This window comes from Cladophialophora yegresii (assembly GCF_000585515.1).
Source record: "Cladophialophora yegresii CBS 114405 chromosome Unknown aczIN-supercont1.3, whole genome shotgun sequence".
Taxonomy (NCBI): domain Eukaryota; kingdom Fungi; phylum Ascomycota; class Eurotiomycetes; order Chaetothyriales; family Herpotrichiellaceae; genus Cladophialophora; species Cladophialophora yegresii.
The window spans coordinates 1200246-1211208 of NW_006913047.1; the positions used below are offsets into that span (position 1 = coordinate 1200246).

Here is a 10963-nt window from a genome sequence, read left to right on the forward strand (position 1 = left end):
CATCCGGCGCAAGTTTTTAGCTATAAGCCGGCTATTCCTCGTACATGGACCCGCCTTATGCGAGGTAGCAGCCTTGTCGAATTCTGGAACCTTACGGAGTACCCAGTCAAGGACCATCGGGGTAAACACGACGATCGTCGGGGTGGAATCCGTCCTCCGAACTTGCCCCGTACCAGACCGATTGGAGATTGGATGCAACAAAAGGACAGGCTCCGCTTCCGATATGGGCAGATGGCTCGGGCCAGAAAAGAAATGCCACCAGGCGCCGCGGCTCAGCTTACGTCTATGTCTAGCTAAGCGTCGTTCGTCTCTTGGTCTCGTCCCCAGCAATGGCTAGCAACCTATTGTCCGCACCCATCGCGTGCACAGCACTCGGATACAAGTGCTGAACTCGATAATTTCCGTGAGGACAACTGACTTGGGCGCTTCTCCGGATGATCGTCCTGGGGCATGCAGGGGACCAGCGCCACTATCGTCATGGGAAAGGCTCTTTTTGGTAATCCGAGCTGATAGTCTCTTCCACATGGATGGCAATGATGCGGCAAGTTTTTGAGGATTCTCCAGGTTCTTCTCCGCACTTTTGGTGTCATTATTGCTTCGATGCAACGGTGCAGTCACGAATTATGGAGCAATCCCGATCGATGCTTTTCTTCGGAGGATGTATGGTACCCACGGGCGCAAGACCGAACTGTGATTTTGAGAGCCACGATCTCGCTTCCTCGGGTCCTACCTCTACCATAAGTGACTGAAACATTTACTACAAAACGGTTACGTTCACCAACGACAATTCGTTGCTGTTCGACCTATACAGTCTCTACGATTCAGCTGCGGCCTGTCCGATATGAAGCTCTTCGGCAAGCGTTACCTGGGCCTCTCTGGCACCAAGCTCAACGTCGCTATCGGCATCATAGCTGGTATTGACTTTCTGTTAGTCATCTCATCCTCTGTGCCTCTTGTCGACGCTAACACTTACAAGACTATTCGGCTATGACCAAGGGGTCATGGGAGGACTGTTGACGCTGAAGCAATTCACTTCTGTCTTTCCCGAAATCGACACTACCGCAGAGGGGCTGAGAGGCCTTACTCCGAGTCAAGCAAACCACAGGTCCACTATCCAGGGCATCTCCATCGCTTCGTACAATCTTGGATGTTTCTCTGGCGCCATTGCCTGCATCTGGATAGGTGACTTACTCGGTCGGCGAAAAACGATTTTCCTGGGTTCTTCAACCATGATAGTGGGCGCTATCCTTCAAGCGAGCGCTTTCAGCTTACCGCATTTCATTGTCGGACGTATCATCACTGGCATGGGGAATGGATTGAACACTTCTACCGTCCCTACATGGCAATCAGAATGCTCAAAGTCGCACCGGAGAGGCCAACTGGTCATGGTTGAAGGCGCCCTGATCACTGGTGGAATCTGCATATCGTGAGTAGTCGTACGTGGTGTCTAGAATGCCGCAGTCCTGATCTTATCCGGGAAAATGTTTGAAGGGCTAACAATAGAGCAGATATTGGATCGATTTCGCTTGCTCGTTCATCGACAGTCAGGCGTCCTGGCGATTTCCAATCGCCTTTCAGATCGTCTTTGCTCTAATTATCCTGGCGTTCATTCTTGAGCTACCCGAGTCTCCAAGGTATAGCAGAACCAGGGTTTTGTCTTCCTGGGAGGCAGCTAACACTTAGCAGATGGCTGATCCTGAAGGGCCAGGAAGACGAAGCTCTTCAAGTTCTCGCAACACTCTCTGATAAGTCCAGTGATGACAAGTACATTCGCTCGGAATTCGCAGCCATCAAAGATACCGTCCTCGAACAAGAAAAGGCCACTTTCCGTGACTTGTTTACCATGGACGAAAATCGACATTTTCACCGGGTGCTTCTCGCATATGCCAACCAAGTCATGCAACAGATCAGCGGCATCAACCTAATAACCTATTATGCAGCTACTATCTACCAGAATGAGATCGGGCTTTCGGGTTTCATCTCTCGCATTCTCGCAGCTTGCAATGGCACCGAGTATTTCCTGGCCTCTTGGATAGCTGTCTTTATCATCGAGAAGGTTGGACGCCGGAAGCTCATGATTTTTGGCGCTATCGGCCAGTCAGCTTCAATGATCATCCTTGCGGTGATGACCAAGATTGGTGGTACGGGTCCTGGATGGGTGGCTGCCGTGTTCTTGTTCATCTTCAACTCGTTCTTTGCAATCGGATGGCTTGGTAAGTCGCCCTTGTCCTTCGAAATCTCTACACAAGATCTTTGCCCTGTGCGTAAACTGTGGGTTATCTCGGGGACAGATCCTAACTACTTCACAGGAATGACTTGGTTGTACCCCGCCGAGATCGTGCCTCTCAAGATCCGGGCTCCCAGCAACGCCTTGTCAACTAGTGCCAATTGGATCTTCAACTTTATGGTCGTGATGATCACGCCAGTCAGCTTTAGTTCCATCAAGTGGAAGACTTACCTCATCTTCGCGGTCATCAACGCAGCAATGATCCCGGTGGTCTACTTCTTCTATCCCGAAACGGCCATGCGCAGTTTGGAGGAAATGGATGGAATCTTCCACAAGACGAAGAATATCTTCACCGTGGTTTGGACAGCGAAACATGAACCTCATCGTTATGGCAAGCATGGCGAGGTTCTGATTGACTACGAAGAGACCGGTGAACATCAACGACGAGTGAGCCAGGCAGAGCGACGAGGAAGCGTTATGAGCCGCGGAAGTGCGACTGAGTATGGGTCAGAAAAGGTCGCGGGCGCTCTAAAGGAGGACGATCGTTGAGGAGAGACTGGAAAGGGCTCTCGTAGCCATCAAGACAACGCTGCGGGGAGGTTTTACATGCCCCAACCACCTCTGGCGCTGTGTTACAGTACCTATAGCTTCCTAGCAAGGGTCTAATTGTTTGACAGGCGAATGCGAAGCAGAATCCGTCATAAGGACACGCCTGATCATCTAACGAGCCCATAGCTTGTTGTTCAGGCGTGTGACCATTCACTAATTCAGGCAATTCCAGGGTGCGTCCGGACCGACGAAAGCAACCGCAACCCCGCAACAGGCGCAGCGGGAGGGGGATCTCAGGGTCGAAAACGTTGTCCATTAGTGATCAAATGCATTACTCCAGAGCGCGTATCGCTCGAGTCAGACACTTTGCTGCCGCTTTGACGGCCACCCACGGATTCCCAGCGTGATTACTGTTGATGCTGAACGCGGAACCCTAGCCCAGTTCCGGGAAATCTGAGGAGCGGGAAAGTATATCTTCCACCACAGAGCCTGTGATCGGTGCTTTGAAACGTCGTCTATCGAACACGTAGTATCGAACCATCAAACTATCTTCGCTCTGGCGCTTCCTTCTGTCGCCCGCCTGCAATCGACACGAAACCATATCTCGGCCATTACAGCCACTAGTCCTCGAAGGAAAATGTCCGAGTAAGTCTGATCTTGTCCGGTGGGTGTGACCTCTCTAAGAATATACACCCCAGCCTCGCAGAACTGGCATCCAAGCTGTTCAACGCCAACAAAGATTCCCAACCGAAGATTGTAGGGACAGAGAAGCGCGTCCGCGGCCTCCTCAATGGCCAATACATCTTTGACACCACGGCGGCGAAGCTAGTCTGGGAAAACGGATTCTACCCGAACTACTGGATCCCACGGTCGGACTTCCTCAGCACGGTCAAATTCGGCGAAGACAAACCCGTCTCGGGCATCGACTCTTCAACATCAACACTCAGCGTCGACAACAAGTCCGTCGCTTCATTGGTCGTCCCGGACTCGTTCAACTCCGAGCTGGCGGGCTACGTGAAGATCGACTTCAAAGCCCTGGACGCGTGGTACGAAGAACAAGCCCAGATTGTCTATCATCCGAAAGACCCCTTCCACCGCGTCGATATTCTCCCCACGGGTCGCCACGTGAAGGTGGAGATCGACGGGGTCGTCGTCGCGGACACGGGGTCCGAAGGCGGCGTCATGTCCCTGTGGGAGACCCGATTTCCCGCTCGGTGGTACTTGCCTCGCACGGCGATCAAGTGGGAATACTTGACACCCAGCGACACGCACACGGGATGTCCATACAAAGGTGAGGCGAGCTACTATAATGCCGTGATCAACGGGAAGGAAGTCAAGGACGTGGCTTGGTGGTATAAGAACCCGACGCTGGAGAGCGGCAACATTGTGGGCATGTTGTGTTTCTATCCCAACAAGGTTGATACGTTCGTCGATGGGAAGGCAATTGAGAAGTGAGTCTCCCCGTACACCTGTCGCGGTGTGCATCAAATTTGCCTGGACGGCGCTGGCACGGGTTCAGATCTACGAATACAGGTACTAACAGCCGGCAGAGTTGGGATGCCGATGAAGGAGAAGCCGAAGGGGGGGAAAAGTTGAAAAGTTTAAGAATAGGGCGTACTGCCATATCGGATGCCAGGAGGGAGATCCTAGCTGTAATGCAAAGCCTACGGCGTCTGGCCTCGAATGACATGCGACGGTCGAGATGGAAGCCACGCGTGCCACGCTCAAGTAAGGCTGAGAGACGAGGAAAATGCTGCGCCTGCGCGACAAGGCTGGATATTATGTAAGCGAGGACACTTTAGAAATGATGTCATTGACACGAGTTTCAATGCTTCCCTAAATCCTCGAGCAGCTCCTGACAAGCCGGGGGCCAACGATTTTCCTCCTTTATTGTCTGTCGATGGATTGAGCGGTCGTCCTTGATAACTGGGTCGTCGAGAGAACAAAGATGAATGCGGCTATTACAACGCGTCTCCTTCCACGAGCGTCGCGTCACTTCGCTCACTTGCGAGCCGTGTCAACACTGAGCAACAACCCGCACATTTATGTCTTCGCCAACCCTCAGAATCCCTCGTCTTACATCCTGTCCCTACTACCCACAGACCCTCCGTCTTCCTCATTAGCACTTGGCGCAACCACAAAACTACCACCTACACCTCAGTCCTTCACTGAAAATCCAAGGCTCCTTCCCATACTCCACTCCGTAATAAGCGAGAATGCCTCTTCCGACCCTCAAGTCCAATCCGAGGCAGCAGTTATGATATCCAACTCTGGCGTCTCTTTCTTTCAGACAGCCCGCCGGCAGCAGACAGGCTCTGCTGGCGCCTCTGATCAAGGCGGTTACGGCGGCGGCGGTCGAGGTGGTTGGGTGCATGTGGCTGATCAGCGACGGATACCCGACTTTGGACGTATCCCTGACCCTGAGGATATATTTGGAAGCGTGGAAGTCGATGGACAGGGCCAATTTGTCGATGGTCATGGAAGATATCAGCCTAGTGGGACATACCGGATTTGTACAAATGATGGTATTCTGGGACTGACGGATTTTATGAGACAGAGGCTTGTGCAGAGGCTGAAGTTGGAAGAGGCGGCTGAGAAGGATAAGGCATAAGCACGGAAGCCGCAGGCTGGGCATGAAAAGAACCGGGCACGACAAGGAGGAGATCAACAGCATACATTCCCCTTCTGAGCTTTGGTCCTTACCAAGGCCTCATCTGCCCGGCTTCTTTCAGCATATTTCGCAAGCTGCTTAAGCAGCGGCAAGTTATACAATGGTTTCTCCTGCTCTTTGCGAACAGCTGCACCTGAGAAGGAAGAGCAGTGAACACTTACAGCCAAGGTGAACATCAGCTGCCACTGCCACATCCCGGTAACGGCAAGGCCATACGCTTCGATATACAGAGGCTGTTCTGGTATATACCCTGGATTGTCCAGAAGTTGAGGCACACATGAGAATGGATCGTCTTTTTCGCGGAACCAGAACAGTATTCTGGTTTGCAGCCTCTGTCCCCCGACGACAGATCAGACTTGTTTGAAACGCAGATGCCTCGGCTGATATGTGCTCGGTTCTCGAGTCGCCGTATGCAGAACCCATGTGTGAGAAGAGGCGTCTGCCCATGGGATATGATTGTTGTTGAAATACACCACCACCCAGCTCCGAGCTGCATTGCAATGGCAAGCGGAAAACAAAACCTGAGTCGGTAAAGGCAGGCAGAGGGTGCCTTAGCCACTCGCGACCTGGAAATCAGCCCCATGGATGATTACGAGGCACGGCTGCGCAACCACCTCGTTCCGTTGGCAGAAGAGCACGACATCCAAACGATGTGTTGTAGCTGCCTTCTCAGCTCGAAGTATAGCTTCACTGCATACACGCCCGGCTTCAGCAGTAATTCCAGAATGGCGGTCCCTTCCAACGTCACCACGGCAGCACCGGGGGTCATTGCAGAGTCACGGGGCGTTCACACTGAAGAAGGCTATTCCAAAGTATCAGTTTACCGACTTCACCATAGCAGTGACAAGGGCGGAATGTGCGGCAGTCCGCACGGCTTTACTTCGGATTCAAGATCCTGTTACCGGAAGGACAATGCTACTTGCCAGATGAATAATCTGGTTGTAGAAAGTGATCAGTAGCCTGGGAAATAGTACAGGTGGGACAGGGAGTTGGCGAAGCCCGAGAACTGAACCTTGCGGCTCTTAACTAAAGAGTACAGAGTAACTCGTCCTCTACTCTGGAGCCAGTATTTTGCGAGTTCCACTCGTAGTCGTGACTTACCTAGCTCAGGTAGGGAGGTATGTACTTACGCGGCACGTACAGGAATGACCATAATCTGGCCGACTATTGAGTACATCTCACCGCCACCTCGGCCGAGGAGCCTATCTCCCCGACCCAGTGGGAGCCCAAGCCCTTTTCCGTGAAGTATCCAGCCTTATCTCCTGATCCCCCTGATCTTGCTACTGTGTACTCCGTATGTACCGTACCTTGCGTACACAGGAGATAGGTTGAATCTCCGGTCTCCGTCCGTCGTCCTTCCAGCTAATTATCACCTTGTCATCGTTTATCCTACCGTCATATCATCATCTCTTGCTTCTACTTGTAGCGCGAAGTCATCCCGTTGCCTCACCGTCCTTCCGTCTTGCATCTTGACTTGCACCTGCGTCTACTCCTGCCCCTACTCCTACTCCTGCTCTTGCTCCCCTCTTCCCCTGCACCAGTCCTTCAACCCCCCGATTTCGTTGCTCAGTAACTCACCATGACCATGATGGACACGATGCAGTTGCCAGCTTCGCACATTTCACTTCTCTAACACGTGCTTGTGCTTAACTGTTCGTCGGGCGAGATTCTCGTCGTGATTGAGATACGGCGATATCGCCTACTGGACGGAACACCCACTCAGCGCCGCATCCATATACCCACACGCTTACTGACTCGTTAACTCGGCTCCACGTCTGCTCTACTTGCCCGCTCGCACGTTCGTTCGACCAATCAACAATGCGCAAGGGAAAGAGATCCAAGAAGCGCAACGGGGTCGACACCATGACCGAGACCGAGCAACAACATCCTCGAGGCTCCGTTGGGCCCGTGATGCAGGATGGACGGGACGTAGCTAAGGTGAGCAGGACATCATCTGGAGATCCCATTTCGTCTTCTTTTCACTTCCCCTACACATTGATCTGTTCCAGCATGACTGGACCGGACCTGAGGTGGCTTGACACGAACTGGGCTGGCCCACGAGGGACAAAATACTGATGTACATCCATCGACTGTGTAGCAGAGGCCAGCGCCAGAACTCCAGGTACAAGTCGAGGTTGAAACTGAGAAACTGACTCTGAACGACGACCCCGTTGACCCGGCATTTCTTGTGCCGCTCCTCGAGGACGCCACCTCCAGCACCGATGCGAGCTCCACCACACCACCGCCCCAAGACACGCTCCTCAAGGTCGTCAGCACCCCCGACCGCGGCCTCGCCGTCTTCACCACCCGCAAAATCAAAGCCGGCACCCTCATCCTCGCGGAACGGCCGCTCGTCGCGCTCTCCAAGACCGAAGAAATTGACCCGCAATCCATTGAGCGCCACTTCGCCGCCCTGTACAGACCGGACCAAAAAGCGTACCTCTCCCTGTTTGACGCGCAGAAGTCGCGCATGTCCCGCGTCGTCTCGATCTACTACTCCAACTGCTACAACTGCGAGTGCCAGGGCGACGGCCGGGGCGAAGGGTCCTCCACCAGAGGTGGAGATGGCTCCGGCTCCGGCTCCGCCATCGGCGCGCTCTCAAGCCGGATCAACCACTCTTGCGTGCCGAACGTGCAGTTCTCGTACCATGTGGCCAAAGGGGAAATGCGGTTTTTTGCGGTGAGGGACATCCCGCGCGGGAGGGAGGTGTGTGGGAATTATGAGCGCGATGTGTGCCATCGCGTGGCGGAGCGGCAGAGGAGACAGCGCCTCCATTATGGCTTTGGGTGTGCTTGTGAGGCGTGCGTGCCTAGGACGGAGTTCTGGGCGAGGAGCGACGAGCGGAGGAGGGGGATGTATGATGCGTTGGGGAGGGTCAAGGGGTTGGAGAAGAGATGGGGACAGAAACAGGGACAGGGACAGGAGCAGGGCGAGGGACAGAGTGAGAACGAAAACGAGAAGGCTCTGATCGTGATGGAAGCTCTCGATACGCTGGCCAGGCTGGAAGGCCTGTTGATAAAGGAAGGCCTCGTCGGTGTGCCGTTGGCGAACGCGTATAGGCGGATGGCGAAATGGGCGGGGAGGGATGCCAAAACGGCCGCCACCACGCAAGAGGTTGTCAAGTGGAAGACGCGAGAACTGCAGGTCTGCGTCAATTGTTTTGGCGGCGATGGTCAGCGTACACAAGACATTAGGGCCGCATTGGACGATTTGAGTCCTCAGGAAGAGCGATATGTGATGTCTCATGCATGCCGAGTGTCTTCGCATGTCTCCTTATAGGCCTTGTGTACTCCGTACCATGGCGGCCATATTCTACTGTACGAGTTCCGTTAGTGGTCTAGAGGACGGGGAGCAATCCACGGACAGTTCAGTTGTCATGCAGAGCCGAACGACTCCTCCACTTCATGCCTCTTGGTCGATCCCCTTATTCTTCCCCTTTCTGCCCCTTCAACCGATACAGCGCGGCTTCCAGCTCCACCACCATCTCTCGGCAAAGCATATCACCAGCCGGAAGAATCTGCGTGAACAACGTGGCCGCCACGCCACCCTCCCGATCAATCAGCCACGCCAGATTGGGCAACCCGCCCCACGACACCGACCCCTTCTTCCGCCGGCCCTCGACATCCAGCATGTTGGATTGTCCGACAAGGGAGTGGCCCACAGGCATCAACTCGTCCTTTGTGGCTTCGTCGCCTGACTGGCGGAACAGGCGGTGTCCAACACCCATGAGCAAATGGTTGCGGAACGCCTGGGTGCTCGCCTCGCCGATTTGGGGACGGAAGAGCTCGTCCACGCTGCTGGCTTTTTCAAGTAAAGGTGCGCCGCCCTGGAGAAGGCAGGATAGTAGTTTGATGTAGTCGGTGGCGGAACCGTAGAGGCCCGCTCCGCCGATTGCGTCGCGCGCTTCGAGCGGCCACGGCGAAGTGCCGGGCTCCGGCGCGAGAGACGAGCCTGAACGCACGGCCGATTCGTGGAGAGGGGGCATCGGGTTCGGGGAGAAGTGTTTCGTCGGGTGGAAGGTCATGCGTGTGGCGTCGAGGGGGCGCCAGATGTTTTCTTGCATGTACGTGTCGAGGTCTTTCTTTGTGAGGGCTTCGACCTGTATTTGTGTATACGTCTGTTAGTTCGTAACGAATCCAATGGCACAGAAACAGGAGACGCCTCACAACTTGGCCGACCCAGTCAAGGCCCGGACCGTATGCCCATGAGGTCCCTGGCTGGAAGACCGGTGGGTGCGTTGAACCTCCCTGTGGCTCTCCATCAGCAAGACGTTCTCAGAGAAAGGTGCAGCTGAAGTTCTCACAATCGTTCCACTGAACATGTTCTCCTTCCGACCCCTCTGTGCTGACCACTTCAGGATCAGCGGATTGCCCACGTCGTAGCAGAAGCCTGACGTGTGCGACATCAGCTGCCTGAGAACCCATGTCAGTATCGGCCGTGTCACATTTCTCTCAGTAGCAGATTGCACCAACGAAGAAGAGGCACAAAGGACACCACTCACCGCAGGGTGATCTTCCCTTTGACATCCTCGTAGATGGGCTCTCCCTTGGGCTTGATCGTCTCGAAATCAACTTTTCCACCGGCTCTCAGCGTGGCAAGGAGATCCAGGTCGTCGGCCGTCTCGTTCTCGCCCTCGAAGCCAAGAAGGACTTTCACATCCTCGAGCGCGGGCACAACCTCGCGGACGTCATCGTCCAGACCGATCAGACCCTTTTCGACCATTTGCATCCCAGCCACCGAGGTGACCAGCTTACTCTGGCTGGCGATCCATGTCAACGTGTCCGGCGTCAGGGGCTCGGATCTGTCAACTGTTCTGCTGCCGAAGGAAGAGCAATAGAGATCGTTGCCTAGGTAGCGTAGCACCTGCTGTCAACCGCTTCGCCCGCGACGCAAGATCAGAAACGACGAAAGCCAAGGCAAGCGCAGCATCTAGATACACACCTTTGCTATCAACTGCAACAAACGTGGCGCCGTGCACAGGACCTGTGGCGGGGTCTGTGTACCGCTTGAGGATCTCGTCCAGCTCGGCCATTTTGGTACCTCGCCTTGAGTCAGGAGTAATGCCAGAGGCAACCAGTAGACTATCTGTGTACGGGCAACGATGTACTGTGGTAGCAATGTCGCATTCATACCCAAGTGCTCGGTATCACAGGTGGTACGGAGTATTCCGTCCAACCATGGCGTGGCCACCCAGCGGGGCCCCTGGCTCCCACCTGGTGAGATCCATTGTCTGCTGACTAATAGCCCAACCCCGCCTCCCGGGTGTCCTGCTCCGCTGTGGGCATTGGTAGGAAGCAGCAATATAAATACCACATGGGCACTTAGTGGATAAGCTGATGGCATGCCGACTCCATCACTGGTGCCACATCGTTGTCGAGGACAGGTCCATGGCCTGTAGGGTCGTTCCTGTGCTTGTCTCCCGCAGATGAGCTCAGAGCAAAGCGGACCTCAGAGCAAAGCGGACCTCAGAGCAAAGCGGACCTCAGAGCAAAGCGGACCTCAGAGCAAAGCGGAC

General features: G+C 54.5%; 5 protein-coding genes across 5 annotated transcripts; 4 read left to right on the top strand and 1 right to left on the bottom strand.

Moving 5' to 3' along the window:
• Nucleotides 1-841: 841 nt before the first annotated feature.
• A1O7_04142 (uncharacterized protein) lies at nucleotides 842-2776 on the top strand (the record flags this gene model as incomplete). The annotated part of the gene is made up of 5 exons (XM_007758157.1): nucleotides 842-927; nucleotides 977-1426; nucleotides 1509-1634; nucleotides 1684-2213; nucleotides 2310-2776. The coding sequence occupies 5 exons, from the start codon at nucleotides 842-844 to the stop codon at nucleotides 2774-2776; spliced, it is 1659 nt and encodes a 552-aa protein (XP_007756347.1).
• Nucleotides 2777-3413: 637 nt separating this feature from the next.
• A1O7_04143 (uncharacterized protein) lies at nucleotides 3414-4231 on the top strand (the record flags this gene model as incomplete). Its single annotated transcript, XM_007758158.1, has 2 exons — nucleotides 3414-3421; nucleotides 3475-4231. 2 exons carry the CDS (start codon nucleotides 3414-3416, stop codon nucleotides 4229-4231), a joined length of 765 nt encoding a protein of 254 aa, XP_007756348.1.
• Nucleotides 4232-4724: 493 nt separating this feature from the next.
• A1O7_04144 (uncharacterized protein) lies at nucleotides 4725-5387 on the top strand (the record flags this gene model as incomplete). Its single annotated transcript, XM_007758159.1, has 1 exon — nucleotides 4725-5387. One exon carries the CDS (start codon nucleotides 4725-4727, stop codon nucleotides 5385-5387), a length of 663 nt encoding a protein of 220 aa, XP_007756349.1.
• Nucleotides 5388-7265: 1878 nt separating this feature from the next.
• A1O7_04145 (uncharacterized protein) lies at nucleotides 7266-8727 on the top strand (the record flags this gene model as incomplete). Its single annotated transcript, XM_007758160.1, has 2 exons — nucleotides 7266-7385; nucleotides 7570-8727. 2 exons carry the CDS (start codon nucleotides 7266-7268, stop codon nucleotides 8725-8727), a joined length of 1278 nt encoding a protein of 425 aa, XP_007756350.1.
• Nucleotides 8728-8872: 145 nt separating this feature from the next.
• Nucleotides 8873-10480, bottom strand: A1O7_04146 (beta-lactamase; the record flags this gene model as incomplete). Its single annotated transcript, XM_007758161.1, has 5 exons — nucleotides 8873-9547; nucleotides 9615-9695; nucleotides 9752-9860; nucleotides 9950-10295; nucleotides 10390-10480. The coding sequence occupies 5 exons, from the start codon at nucleotides 10478-10480 to the stop codon at nucleotides 8873-8875; spliced, it is 1302 nt and encodes a 433-aa protein (XP_007756351.1).
• Nucleotides 10481-10963: the final 483 nt, after the last annotated feature.